This window comes from Felis catus, chromosome A2 (assembly GCF_018350175.1).
Source record: "Felis catus isolate Fca126 chromosome A2, F.catus_Fca126_mat1.0, whole genome shotgun sequence".
NCBI lineage: Eukaryota > Metazoa > Chordata > Mammalia > Carnivora > Felidae > Felis > Felis catus.
The window spans coordinates 162,727,961-162,742,790 of NC_058369.1; the positions used below are offsets into that span (position 1 = coordinate 162,727,961).

General features: G+C 41.3%; 1 protein-coding gene across 4 annotated transcripts in view; it reads left to right on the plus strand.

Moving 5' to 3' along the window:
• LOC123384084 (GTPase IMAP family member 7-like) overlaps positions 1-14,830 on the plus strand; it is a 54,271-nt gene that overhangs the window by 14,917 nt on the left and 24,524 nt on the right. For 3 of the 4 annotated variants that reach the window (XM_045053008.1, XM_045053009.1, XM_045053010.1), the window contains one exon: positions 4,961-5,614. In XM_045053008.1, the coding sequence (XP_044908943.1) occupies positions 4,961-5,614 (654 nt within the window). Of the gene's footprint in view, positions 1-4,960; positions 5,615-8,246; positions 13,176-14,830 lie in introns of those variants that run through there. The other variant, XM_045053011.1, reaches the window with a different exon arrangement.

Genomic DNA, 14,830 nt, shown 5'->3' on the forward strand with positions numbered 1-14,830 from the left:
TTCTGTGCCCAAAGCCCTTTAGCGCAGTGACCTTGGGCAATGTTCTCAGCATTTCTGAGCCACATCAATCTCCTCATTTCAAAAATTAGAGTGAGGGCGCCTATCTGGCTCAGTTGGAAGAGCATGGGACTCTTGATCTCAGGCTTGTGAGTGTGAGCCTCATGCTGGGTGTAGAGATTAAATATATATACATACACTTTAAACATTAGAATACTAAAAAGTATTACATTACTAGAATACTAAAAATTTTATCACTTCATCAGTCATTATTTACATATGTATGTCTGGAAGACAAAGGTCATTAAAATATACCATAATCAGTGTTCAAAAAGCAATTAGAATTTTTAAAAAATTACCAGGTGTATTCCAATTCCCAGATCGTCTCCTAGAATTTAAAATTGAAATCAGCTCCAAATAAGGTTCATAAATTTCGATTCTTTCATATCTCTTAAGTTTAATTTGATAAATAAGTTTTCACCTTCCGTTTTTTTTTTTTTTTTTGTAAATTATTTTTGGTTAAGAAATGGTTGGTCCTTTTTCCAAGAGAATTGGACAGTGTACATTTTGCTCATTAAATCCTCAAGACGTCGTATGACATGTTCTTCTAGTTTCCGTGTTTTGTATAAATTTAAATTTAAGGAGAGGCTTGATCAGACTAAGATTTGCCTGGTTATTTGGGTGGCAATATTTCATAGGTGCAGTTGTAAACGTCCATCAGAAGGCACCTTATATATTCTTCTGTCTCTTTCTGTAATGTAGCAGACAGTAATGATAGCCTAGAGTAACTTTGTTTCATTAACGGTCGCAAATTATACTATTATAATTCTATCAATCTTTCTTCACTGATTGGATGGCATAATCCTATAAAAAGAAACTTCCCCTGAATCGTACTTTCATTTCATAAGGTGTAGTTAATAAGACAAAAGGAATGCTTGATTCTTTTTTGTCCATGTTCAGACTGATGACATCATTTCCTAGCATACCCCAGAGAGAACACTTCACTTCTTTTGCGATGATGGTATTGTTATGAATTCATGAACTTCAACATATTTGATGAATTTTAATCCATTGACATTATTATTCTCATTGGTAGTCAAAATACCCCATCTCTGTCCAGTCAGCCTCTTCAAGTTGGCCCTGTAGTCCTTTCGGTAAGATCCAAACATTTTTTCTTTGAAAGTGATCTCTGCACCCAATGTGGGCTAGAACTCATGAACCTGGGATCAAGAGATGCATGCTGCATTGACAGAGCTAGCCAGGCATCCCACGGTCTGAGTAGTTTTTGATAGAATCCTCGATTTCTAGTATGACTAGATAGTGTAGGATCCACTTGCACATTTCTTGGCCCAGATCTGGAATCGGTACGTTCTGCTAAGATTCTTAATGTTTTTGGTGGGAAATGAATGGCATTTGAAGGGCACAGTATGGGCGCTAAGTGTGTTCATTGCCACTGGGCTTGTCCTTGGGCTTCAAAACTACACATGTGCACAAAAAGCTAAGAATAGGACAGGATTCCTGAAAGCAATTTAAGATTTTCTTGACGGTTTTTCCCCTATTTGGCCTTACACTATATCCCATTAGGACAATAGCCAATGAAGCAACTGCATTTTCAAGTTTCTTGGACCAATTCTTTGTGTGGTTTGTCTATTACACCAAATACTATGTATTGCATTTGCTTTTGATTTTTACTAGTTATCTGAAAATATAGTTTTTGTTGTATAATTATGTAAGCTGTTTACAGATGTTCCTCACTATCTGCAAGCAGAACGTTCCTATAAAATCCTTTATGAAACAAAATGACATAAAGGAGAGAAGCAATTACCATGAATGTACATGGAAAAAGGGTGCGCATTCCCAGATCTCCCCCAAATAACCTCCCTTATGTGTTTCTGATACTTTTAGACACAACTTGTTAACAGATGCACACATTCAATTGAGAGAAAGCCCACGTGCTCATCTGGCTCACAGCTCTGGTGGCTGGATGGTGAACCCCTGTGTGAGGTTCCCGGGGAAGGTGATTGGCAGCTGGTGTGGACAAGGGCCCACTCGGCCTCTCTATTAGCTCAACTGGCTGTGAAACAAATGCGGAACGCTGTATTCATGTTCAGCTTTTTTTTTGTACAAATGAAAAATCCTCTTTGAATTTATGTCAGCCAGCAACAGCACATACACATGTAGGCCTTTCATAAAGGAAAAGAGCTGTAATTCGAACTCTCAAAAAGAAGGAAGTACATACTTTCAAGACAAATCTATGAAATCGAAGTATATTCAAAGTAGTTTCCAGCTTCTACCCTGTCCCCCGCCTTATTCTTCCCATCCCTCTGTCAGTAACTTCTTTGGTGACAGTTCAGATGATCTGCCATTGCTTTTTCATGTGCATGAAATATATGTTGTACTTTGTACCTACAGTTCATGTTCCTCCCCACTAGAGAAATGACAGTAAACTAAATATTATTTCCTTCACTTTGCCTTTTTTTTTTTTTTTTTTTTTTTTTTTTTTTGCTTTATGAAATATCCTGGAGATCTCTCCATCCCGGCATAGAGAGGTATTTCTTATTCCTTTCTACAGTTGGATAATACATCGCTGTGTGTATGTATCTTGGTTTATTCAATCAGACCCCTACTAGTGGGCATTTGGTAGGTTTTTGGTCTTTAATTATTACAAATAGTGACGCAGAGAATAAAATATGCCTAATCTTTTCCTGTGTTTTTGTCAGTGTAGCTCTGGGATATAAGGAAGGGGAACTTCTTCCTCTACCCTTCAACGTCTTCCAGCTGCACTAAGAATTACATTCACTTGAGGCAGATTAATAAGAGAAAAAAAAAAAGCAGTGTGCACAGATGCTCAGCAATGAAACTAAGACCAAGAGAGATGACCAAGGCAGGCAGTTTTTATACTTTTTAGGCAAAGAGACGATGCATCTGTGAGGGATTGACAAAACAAGGAAAACTTAACTTTGGGAGCATCTGTTAGGGAGGAATTCTGAAGAGACTTTGGGCTGGGGTAGTAAATTAGTAGAAAGTAGTGGGCTGTTTATACAGTCTTCTTGGCTCTAAATCTCCCATCCCTGGTGATGAGAGTGTCTCTTTACCTCCTGGACAGCAAGGGGACCTTTTACATGGGAGATTTGTTTCCTGCTTGCAGGGGGACAGAAGAGGGTCTTAGTAATCTTCCCACACAGGATGTGTCTTAAGGTACTTTTATATGAAATAGTCAGTATGTCAAAGTTGCACGTTTAGGGGTGACCTGCCCTTTACCACTACAGGCATAAATCCTAAAGTTGGGACTCACAATCCAAGAATAAATGTATATGTGATTTGTATGATATTGCTAATTTCTCCTCTGTAGGTTTTAGACTGTTTTTCTATTCAATTAGCCATGGAGAAGAGAACCTGTTTCCTCTAAACCTTTACCGACTGATTATAGCAGCACATTTTTGCACTTTTGCCAAATCTGTAAGTGGAGAAATAGTATCTCAGTGTAATCTTAATTTGTTATATTTAGTTTTTTCTTTTCCTTTGTTGGGTTTATATTTCTCTACTTTAAGTGAGTGTTCATGTATTTTTCATAGTTGAGGAGCATTGGCATTTCTTTTTTTTTTCTTTGAACTGTTTATTCCTATGTCTTGCTCCATTTTCTATTGAGCTATTGGACATTTGTCTCTGTACCTTTAGGTATTCTTTGTATAAGAAGAGAATTAACCCTCTTTGATATAGTCTGACATTCGTATTTTAATTGTCCATGGTGTTCGTTGTCTCCCATTGTATTTTAGATCTTTATGTAGTCAGATGTATGAATCCTTTTCCTTACAATCTTTCAAATCTTAGAAAGAGTTGCCCCGCCCCTAGGTTACAAAGGATTGGTCTGAGTTTCTTCTAGTATTTATGTGGATTGATTTTTAGTGTTTATATTTCTAACGTATTTAGCATGTGAATGGCATGAAGACGTGGGTGCAGTTTTGTCTTTTTCTGTGTGGTTTTGTAGTTATCCCAATGCTGGTTATTAGTCCATCTTTCTCCTCATTGCTGTGAGATGCTGCCTTAGGGAAGAGAAATGTAACACAATACAATTGAACTGGATGCTCATGAATATAGTCGACCAATTTGGTCTATTTCTGAATTGTCCATTTTTGTTTTCGGCTTCTCTATGTTCACACACTCTTCATACTGCCTTAATTATAGGGGCTAAAATATTTTGCTATCTGGTAGAGCTGGCCCTCCTTCATCGTTCTTCTCTTTGTTGACTCTACAGGCTAATTTCCTTTCTTCATTCTTCCAAATTAAGTTTACAGTCAACTATTTTAGCTGCAGAGAAAAAAAATGGAGACAAATTTTTTAAAATTTATATTTCTATAAAATCACATTCAAGAAGTATCTATTAAAACAGTGTTGAATTTGGGGTAATGTCTGTTTTGCATCAAGGTATTTTTCTTCTTAAATCTACTAAAGGGGATGTGTTGTAACAATCCATTTTCTCATATTGAACCACCCTACTATTTCTGAAATAAATCACATTTAATTGTGGGGTTTTACTTTTTAGTGTCTGACAATTTATTTGGGATTTTTGTATTAGTATTCGCAAATGAGACATGTCTGTAGCTTTATTTATTGGTGAAATCTTTGTTAGCCTTTGGGATCAATATCATACATATGTCATAGAAAGAACTGGAAAGATTTCTTTCTGTTTTAAGTCATCAGGAATAGTTGAAGAAAAGTTAAGTGAGATCCCCATGAAGCCATCTGGACCTGGTAGTCTTTTGTAGGGGAACTCTTTAACTACTTTATTGTTTCTTCCATGGTGATTGAATTGTTTCATCTTTTCGTCTTTATGGGACCAACATGGATAGTACACTACTGCAGGTTTTCATGGAGAAACACAAAGGAGATAAGAGGAATGTGATGGTTTCCACTTACCTTCGTTGACTCTTTTTCTTCTCCTTCTCTTTTTTACATCCCACAGCCACTGGTAGTGACATGGCACACCCTCAGGACAACACTCTGAGGATTGTTTTGGTGGGGAAAACTGGAAGTGGGAAGAGCGCAACGGCAAACACCATCCTGGGGAGTAGAGTCTTTGAGTCTAGAATTGCTCCCTATACTGTCACTGCCAAGTGTCAAAAAGCATCCAAGGAATGGAAGGGGAGGAAACTTGTTGTTGTTGACACCCCAGGGCTCTTTGACACCAAGGAGACCCTGGATACCACGTGCAGGGAAATCAGCCAGTGTGTCCTCTACTCCTGCCCTGGGCCCCACGCCATCATCTTGGTCCTCCAGGTGGGCCTCTACAGGGAAGAAGAGCAGACAACTGTGGCGTTGATCAAGGCTGTCTTTGGGAAGCCAGCTTTGAAGCACATGATTGTGTTGTTCACTCGCAAAGATGACTTGGAGGAGAAGAGCCTGAGTGACTTCTTGGCAGATTCAGATTTGAAGCTAAGAAACATCATCAGTGAGTGTGGGAACCGCTGCTGTGCCTTCAACAACAGAGCCTCAGAGGCGGAGAAGGAAGCTCAAGTGCAGGAGCTGGTGGAGCTGATAGAGGAGATGGTGCAGAGCAACGGAGGGGCTTACTTTACCGATGCCATTTACAAGATGCCATTTACACCTGAGAGGTTGTGTAGGTACATGGGCCCAGGGTCATGAATCATGTGGGGGGGAAAGTCTTGGGATTTGTCCTCATTGGGAGAGGCCCAGATAGTCTCGCATGATGCTGTTCTGTAGGAGGCATTGAATTGAGACAATCTGGGACTTCTTATCCGTAAAGATACTGAGGCACATGGGGATTGTGGTTTTTTTGGGGTCTGTTTGTGTTTGGGTTTTCTCCAAGACATAGATCTTGATCGAGGCAGAATCAGGCCCACACACTTTTCCACTGACTGATTTTCATATACTAAGGAAACATTTTTGCTGATTAAGAGAAAATAGTCCTTTTGTGCGGTGTTGGTATTCTGTAAGAGTGAGGGATTGATTGTTGCTGCTGGGACAGGGCCTGCTTTTACCTCTGACCCCCCAGCTCATTGCGCCCTGACAGTCTGCCTGTTTGCCTTCAGAGTTCAGGAGGCCTTAACCCCACTCCCAGGCCTTAAATTCCTGTGTGTCTCTTTAAAAGAAACAATGTTAGGTTTTGTTTTGGTGTTGTATAATTGTTTCCTAAAAGAGAATTCTTTAGAGGACTGAAATCTAAATTCTGAGAAAGCCACAAGCTCTCTCTCATCAGGGAGACCCAGGGTCTATCTGGGCCAGTAATGTGGTGAGAATGAGGAAGAATGTAGTCGAGAAGATTTGCCCTGTTCACACCGTGCCACAGAAGGGGAGACCTCTGGGTTTCTCAGAGGATGGGACATGAAAGCAGGCAGGGGCAAGGTGGAGGGGACATACTGGATACCTAGCACTGCATGACAGGTCGTCCAAACTGCAGTTGAAACTGCTGAGACATGGATTGTGTGGTAGCTCCTGGAGTCCAAATTCAAGATGCCAGCAGAGGCGTGCGCTCTCTGAAGCCTCAAGGGGGAGAATTTACTTGCTTCTTCCTGGGCTCTGCTGGCAGCTGGCCATCTTGGTGCTCTTTGGCTGGAAATAGGCCACCACTCTCTTTCCTCACTCATTTCATTACAAGGAGCAAGGAGAAACAAGGCCGCACCTTCCACATTGTTCTCATAATTCTCCTCAGCTAAATATTCAAGTTCATCACTTACATGGTCTACTCTCCACCCAGCAGCCCACCTCAGTTTAGCCCACCTCCCTCCCCCTGCCCCCTGCCATTTTATAGCAAGTGACATCATCCCTCCAATGTCCAGCAGCGTGGTCCCCACCTTCTCTGGGACCTCATCAGAAAGTAACCTGGATGTTCATCCTACCACCGACATCCTCTTAGGCCTTTCTTTTTATCACTTAGCTCAGAATTCTTCGAGCCTCCATGCATTACTCAATTTCAAAACGACTGGTAATTACCAGAGCAGGACCCTACTTCTTGGCCTTAAAATCTATATTAGTTCCCCCAGGAGCTGCTGTAACAAATGACCACAAACTGTTGCTTAAAGAGCAGAAACTTACTGTCTCATTGTTATGGCTACTGTCTCTCTGGCACAGGCTACAAGTGCCAAACCGAGACGTTCCCAGGGTCATACTCTCCATGAAGGCTCTGGGAAAGTATCCTTCTTAGTATGCGTCTTAGCTTCTGGTGCTGGCTGTCGTGCTTTGTTCTTTGCCTTCTAGATGCCTCACTCCAATCTCTGCCTCTTTTGTCACATGGTGTTCTCTGTGTGTAAACTTCCCTCACTGTGAATGAAACGATTCCAGGCATTGGAGTAGGTCTCAACCTTAACTTCATGACATGACATCACAGAGACCGTGCTCCAAAGTAGGTCACATTCTCAGGTATCAGGAGTTAGGACTTCTTTAGGAGGACACAATTCAACTTAAGATGGATGATAAGAGAGGGACAGTGTGTGCAGTGTGAGGGTACAGTACCCCTGATCTCTTCCTCTCCAGTCCTAGTTGCAGTTACCAGGTTAAGCCCATTGGGATAGTTTTCTTAGGTCTTTGCTTCTTGGAAATCTTCTACTGCCTAGGGCTTAAAATCCACATTCCTTGGCCTGGTATTTAACAGTCATTATAATCCATCTCAACTCCTCTTCCAAGAATGAGATTCTTTTAGATATCATTATTCCCGTTAATATCCGTTTTACACTTTTGTAAGGAATGAATGTGATAATGATATAGAGGTCAGTGCCTGGCACACAGTAGGCCCTCAGTAAAGGCTGGTAATGATTCCTGCACTCCAAATTGTTAGCTGTTCTCTGCCTGTGTCGAGTGTTATTTCCACCTCCAAGGCTTGGATCATGCTGTTTCTCCCTCTCTTTCTTATCCGCAGTTTTTAAAAAAAAGCAAACTCATGACTCCTGGGCAAGTATAAACACATCAAAGATTTTGCTCAACTCATGGCTTAACTAGACAACCAGTATGATTCTATAATTGGTTCAATTTCCTTTGGGTGGTTCAATCAATTAAGCATCTGACTCTTGATCTCAGCTCAGGTCTTGACCTTAGGGTCTTGAGTTTGGGCTCCATGCTGCGTGTGAAACCTAGTTAAAAACAAACAAATAAGCAAAGAATAAAACAAAAAACTCAAACAAACAGAAACACAAAGCTCATTTGAAATCGAATGTTCATGTGTTCAAGAGAGTAGTAACATGTAAGTTTTGAGTTCTATATTCCACCAGACAGCAAATTTGCTGAGTATCTCCAAGGCAGAGATGTGCAAAAATCCTCTCTCTCCTTAAAGTGTTGTTAAATATCACAGCTGATCATCAAGCACAGCACCACACAGAACAATAGAACACTCCAGTAATCTGTCTTGCCTATTTCTAAATTTTGGATCATTTTCGTAGCGTTCTCTACTTTGTCATCATAAACAGTCTCCAACAAGTATTGTTGATCCTAGAAGATTGTTTTTACTATGCATGGCCTGATCATTTATACAGATGCAGCAAGAATCTTAATTAACCGGAAAAGCCTCCTTGAGTTTGCTTGGGAAATCTAGAGCCTAATCATATTAAGCAACTATCAATTCCAAAGGATAAACTTCTTTTGGAAATTTTCAAAATGAGTTTTGAATCAGACTTTTCAAAGCCCCTGCCATTCTTCTATCCTAGGAGTAGGAAACCAAGGCCCAAACACTTTCTCCAGTAAACTTTGCATGCTGTACCCATAAATCTCAGGGATTTTCCCTCTTCCTGAGGTCTCCAAAATTTGCCTGGGTTTCTGGACTACCTGGGAGTGGACTTCCTTACTCCCAGTGATTGGGATTCTGGAAGCCAGACATCATATTAGTTTTCTTACGAAGGTTTTGGAGACATTACCTCCACATGTAACACAAACAATTGCTCCTCAGCAGTGGCCTGATGGTCTTTGTTTAAACAATAATCACTCTCACATATCACACTGTACATATGGTCTTGCTGCAGAATCGATTTTTCCAATGGTATCTTTGTAAACAAGAGGACAGATTTTTATTAAACCTATGCAAATGGTTCTATCATCATGAAAGTGAATGAAACTTAGTAGAAGCATTTGTTTCTGAATTTTGAGGGTAGGTGAAGATGAGGTAATGTTTAAAGACGGTTGTTGTGGGTTTGCAAATACACAGTCTACTAATTCGTTTAAGGAGAAAGAAATAAGGTTTCCACACATAGCCATACAAGTAGAACATCAAACAGAACACATCAATATTCCAAACAAATAACCACAATGGCACATCTTGAATCGGTTCACTCAGTCCTATGTCATTACTTCTCACTCTGCTGGATCTTGAGTCAGTCGTCTGATTTCATGAGGTACATATGCTTCCAGACTGAGAGTCGCAGTAGTCCTGTCTTTGCTCACTGGCAGAGTCTGAGCATTGAGTCAGTGCTGCCATCTTGCAAACCTGCTCTGAAGAGTCTCTTTGAGGCAACAGTGGTTCAGAGCACGTCCTACAGTTTTTCCCCTGAAGCTCCAAGAGTGTAACCCTCTGGTGAAGACACAAATTCTGAGTGGTCACTTTTGGTAGATCTTTGGAGAAGCCTTAGGAGGAAGCAGAGACCTGTTTGAGAACAGCACTGAATGGTTGTGGTTCATAACCGAATATAACATCATGAAAGACAGTAAAAGGCTCTTTGGGGGCATGGTCCTTATTTCATGAGGGTTTGGTCAATGTTTCCTTTGAGGGATTCAGCCCCAAGTGCACTGTCACACCTAACACCTATATCTCTTTTGTGACATGGCTGCCATTAGCCTGCAAGAGGCAGCTCTTCTTGCACATCCGTGGAGCCAGAAGACAATTTCATTAAAGCCATGTGAGTGCAGGGGTATAGATAATCCAGATCCCTTATCCTGGTAGACAGGCTGTGGAGGTGCTGAGTCTTCCTTTTCATGCAGTGCCCTTTGGGGGTGGAATGAGTGGGGAGAAACCAGGAAACCTTGAGTGATATCCACGTAAAAGAGATTTTTACAAAGTGGAAGTGACTAGTTTTATGTGGCACCAAGAGAGAAGGCTCCAGAATCCCTAACCCCCAACATGATCGTATTTGGGGATAACGTAAGTGGGTTTCCATGAGTTCATGAATAGGGGTCCTCTTGAGGGGATTAGTGCCCTTGTAAGAAGAGATAGCAGAGAGTTGCTTCCTCGCTCCATCATGTATGGACACGGTGAGACAGTGCCATTCGCAAATCAGGAAGTGAGCCTTTCCCAGGGAAACAAGTTGGCTGGCACATTGGGCTTGAGTTGCCCAGTCTCCAGAACTGTGAGAGATTAACTCCTGTTGTTCCTGCTCCCAGGCTGTGGTATTATGGCAGTCCACGCTGACTAAGACAGCATCTATGATGTGTAGATGAGCCTCAGGATGGTAATCTATGAGACTAACATTGAGGGTTGAATTATTACTACTAACTAATACCTATTGATTAGTATGGTTTGAGTACCACTTCATGTCTACAAATTTATCTGGTTTCACAATGACTGTCTGAAGTAAGTATTCCATTTTAAAAATTAGGGGAGTGAGTTGCAGAGAGGTTAACTCACCCAAATGTGGCAGGCTGAATGGTGGCCCCCAAAAGATGGCCACACTCTAATCCCCAGAATCTGTGAATGTTACCTTATTCCATAAGCATCTTTGCAGGTGTGATTAAGTTAATGACTTTGAGATGGGGAGATTATTCCGGATTATCTGGGTGGGCCCCAGATGTAATCAGAAAGGTCCTTCTAAGGAGAGGCATGTAGGCAATGTGATAAAGGCAGCAGAGATTGGTGTGATGTGGCCCCAAGCCCAGGACATCTGGCAGCTTCTAGAAGGTGTAAGAGGCAAGGGATGGATTCTCTCCTAGAGCCTCCAGAAAGAACCAGCTCTGCAAGACCTTGATTTTATCTCCATAAGACTAATTCCATGCTCTTGTTCTCCATAACTGTAGAAGATGAAGTTTATATTGTTTTCAGCTACTAATGTTTTGGGAATTTGTTATGGAGGCAATAGGAATCGGATCCCCCAAGGTTCCAAAGACGATATGTAGAAGAAACAGGACAATGGGGGAATGATTCTTTTAAACTACTGTTATTATTTCTGCACTATTTTAATAAGTTGAGCTTTGAGATTATCTAGATCTGAGCAGCAGAAAACACCCTGAGCCCCACAAGAAGACTCCGTTAGAATTCAAAGAATGTCTCTTAATGACCCCACACCTTTTGAAAATTCATTATATCCACATTTCTGTGTGTGTGTGAAATGGAAAGAATCAAAGGAGAACATAAAAAAGGAAGCTGTGGCTTTGTCCACATTTATCTCTCTGCTTCTGACTATGTGGAAGGAGCAAGATCCTGGGTGAAAGTTGTGTTTCCAGGGTTGCAGGAGGAGACAAGCGGTGGAGAGGCCTGTGGCTCACAGCATAGGTGTAAGTGGAAGGAAGCCCTCAATGATCAGGAGCGTGGCTAAATGAACAATTCAGATATGGGGCTACACTACTTCTATCCAGAATCTTGTAGAAGGAGATCACTCCTAACTTAGGGCTCAGGATGGGACTGACGGGGGCCACATGCTCCTTTTTGACCAATGATCACAAGGCTGTTACCATTTCAGACCCGCATCTGATTTCTTGTGGCATCCATGGATTCTGTGTCAACTAGTCTCCTGTTCCCTAGGGAACTTAACAGTGTACCTGAGCATAATACCTGGAGAAGCAATTAGCTGACCATGAAAACATTCAAGGGCAAGTTTCACTCAAGGAATATGTAGCTTGAAATGAAACTAGGAAATGGTATAGATATTTTGAGCAGGAAATATGATTCTAGCTCTCCTCTAGACTTTTATGTATGCAGCCTCATCAAGACCAAGTTCATGGGTATGTGACCCGTGCGGTTGCACAGGGCCCTGTACTTAGAAGGGTTTACTGTTCTATTGATGTCATCTTGAAATTCTTAATTTTTTTTGTTTGTTTTTGACAAAGGGCCTGGCATATTCTTTTTGTGCCAGACTTTGCAAATTACATAGCTGGTCCCGGTCTGTGTCTTTATTGCAAGTTGGAAAACAGTTACCTGGGGCCCTCCAAGTCATTAGCACCAATAACTGGTCTAACGATATGGACCAATAATATAGTATTAATACAGTAATTTCCGAATCTAGCTTGTTCCCTCCATGGGTTGCCACCCCATTGTCCACTACTTCCTGCCACATTTAGTTCTCATAGTACCCACCTTCAAGTGTGAGCATCAAGCAATCCCATGTCTCAATGTAGCGAACAAAAATATATAATCAAAAACATTATAATTTTATGATGATGCAACAGACAATTGGAACAGCTGGTCAACCATGAGAAGTTTGACCACCTGCCTATCATCTCACAGTTTCCAGAGCAGGTTGGAGTGGATGCACTGGCTAAATCTGGGAAAATCTACCTGTGCCTGGGTCTGGGGTAGAGGAAAGTAGGAAGGTTGTAGGGGAAAGTTTGATCTCCTCCCTGGGTGCATCTTTTGTTGTTAGGTCATGCATATTTTGGGGCTTGAAAGAACCATATGAAGAAAACTAGAGAAGGTGCATGGTCATTGGAAGACTTTTTCCAGGCCACATCTTCCTTTTTTTCTCTTGACTCCCAATCGTTTAGACTCTTGGCTTTGTAACTGAAGGTTGGTAAATTCTTACTGAGTAACTTGAGACCTTCATGAAAGACTCTCATGAAAACCCATATGATACAATCACTGGGAAGTATCCCAGGCTCTAAATTTGGACACATCTAGCCACGCATTTGAGTTTCTTCTTCCTAGAATCACCCCAGAGTCACCCACTCCATGCAGGGAAGATGATCCAACACCATGCCTGGGTCTGTGTGCATGATTTGTGTCATGTAATAAGGGCCTTTGGGATCCACCAGTATAACCCCAAACAACAAATATAGGTTTGGAAAATTTGGTGTGACAGCAGGCACATGGAGAAACAGCTTACACCTTGGTAAAACTAAAGCACTCCTCCAATTATAGGGCAATATTTCTGTCTCTTTAAAGCTGAATAGTTTCTTCATTAGCTCCAACCAATCGGAGCTTCCTGCCTCAGAGGTTTAAAGGTGGAAACACATTTTCCTCACAGTGAAAGCAAAAGCAGCAGCTCAAACAGGTTCTTTGGAGAACAATGGGGACTCAGCTCCTTCAAAAGAAGGTGAGCCGGGCCTCAGAGCAATGGAGCCGTGAGGGCAGCAGGACACAGGGGTGTGCATGGGTGTGGGTTCTGGTCTGAGAGGGGACCTAGTGTCATGCCAGCAGCCCAGCAAAAAGGATGCTGCCACAGGTGCCCCGGGGGAGGAAGAGTGGGAGTAAGGAGATTGATTGCCCCATGTCCACACGTCTCCTATTTAGCCAGACAAACTTGCTGAACAGCATATCTTCCATCAGTTGTTGTCATGACAGAGTGAGTGCTGCCTGACACCCCATCCATTTCCCTTAGTGGGAAACTAGTGTCCTCAAGGCAGGTCTTTAGAGCTGGAAGGCAATTTAGAGACCAGTCTATCCAAATCCATCTTTTTCCTTAAAGAAAAACCGTCTGAATCCCAGATGGTATGTGTGTGGTTTTATCAAATTCCCAGGGATACCCAGGTCACAAATGGCACAGGAAGCCTAGAATTCAGCTGGCGGTGTCCTTTCCAACATGTAAGAGAGAAATGGTATGATCGACAGTGTAACAGAGGAGGTAAGGAAGGGGTGCCATGGGGAGAGAATGAGCTATTCTATAGAAAACACATGTGTGTGAATCCCTTTGGTTGCCTTCCCTAATTCCAGGGTTGCTACCAGTTCATGTTTCTGGACAGAGAGTAAACTACCTCCCCTGGCCTCCCATGATCTATTTCTGATCCAATGTAAACAGAAATGTAGAATCAAGGACCTGAGAAGGAACCAAGAAGAGACCAGAGCATGCAAGGGTTATGCATGAGTGTAAGGTCAGACATACTTTGCATTGGATCCCTTCTCTGCCCAAAGCCCATTAGCGCAGTGATCTTGGGCAACTTTCTCAGCATTTCTGAGCCACATCAATCTCCTCATTTCAAAAATTAGAGTGGGGGCGCCTATCTGGCTCAGTTGGAAGAGCATGGGACTCTTGATCTCAGGCTTGTGAGTTTGAGCCTCATGCTGGGTGTAGAGATTAAATACATACATACATACATACATACACTTTAAACATTAGAATACTAAAAAGTATTACATTACTATAATAGTAAACATTTTATCACTTTATCAGTAATTATTTACATATGTATGTCTGGAAGATAAAGGTCATTAAAATATACCATAATCAGAGTTCAAAAAGCAATTAGAATTTGTAAAAAATTACCAGGTGTATTCCAATTCCCACATCGTCTCCTAGAATTTAAAATTGAAATCAGCTCCAAATAAGGTTCATAAATTTCGATTCTTTCATATGTCTTAAGTTAAATTTGATAAGTAAGTTTTCACCTTCCTGTTTCTTTTTGTAAAATGTTTTGGTTAAGAAATGGTTGGTCCTTTTTCCAAGAGAATTGGACAGTGTACATTTTGCTCATTAAATCCTCAAGACGTCATATGACATGTTCTTCTAGTTTCCGTGTTTTGTATAAATTTAAATTTAAGGAGAGGCTTGATCAGATTAAGGCTTGCCTGGTTAGTTGGGTGGCAATATTCCATAGGTGTAGTTGTAAACGTCCATCAGAAGGCACCTTATATATTCTTCTGTCTCTTTCTGTAATGTAGCAAACTGTAATGATAGTCTAGAGTAACTTTCTTTCATTAACAGTCATAAATAATAATATTATAATTCTATCATTCTTTCTTCATTTATTGGAT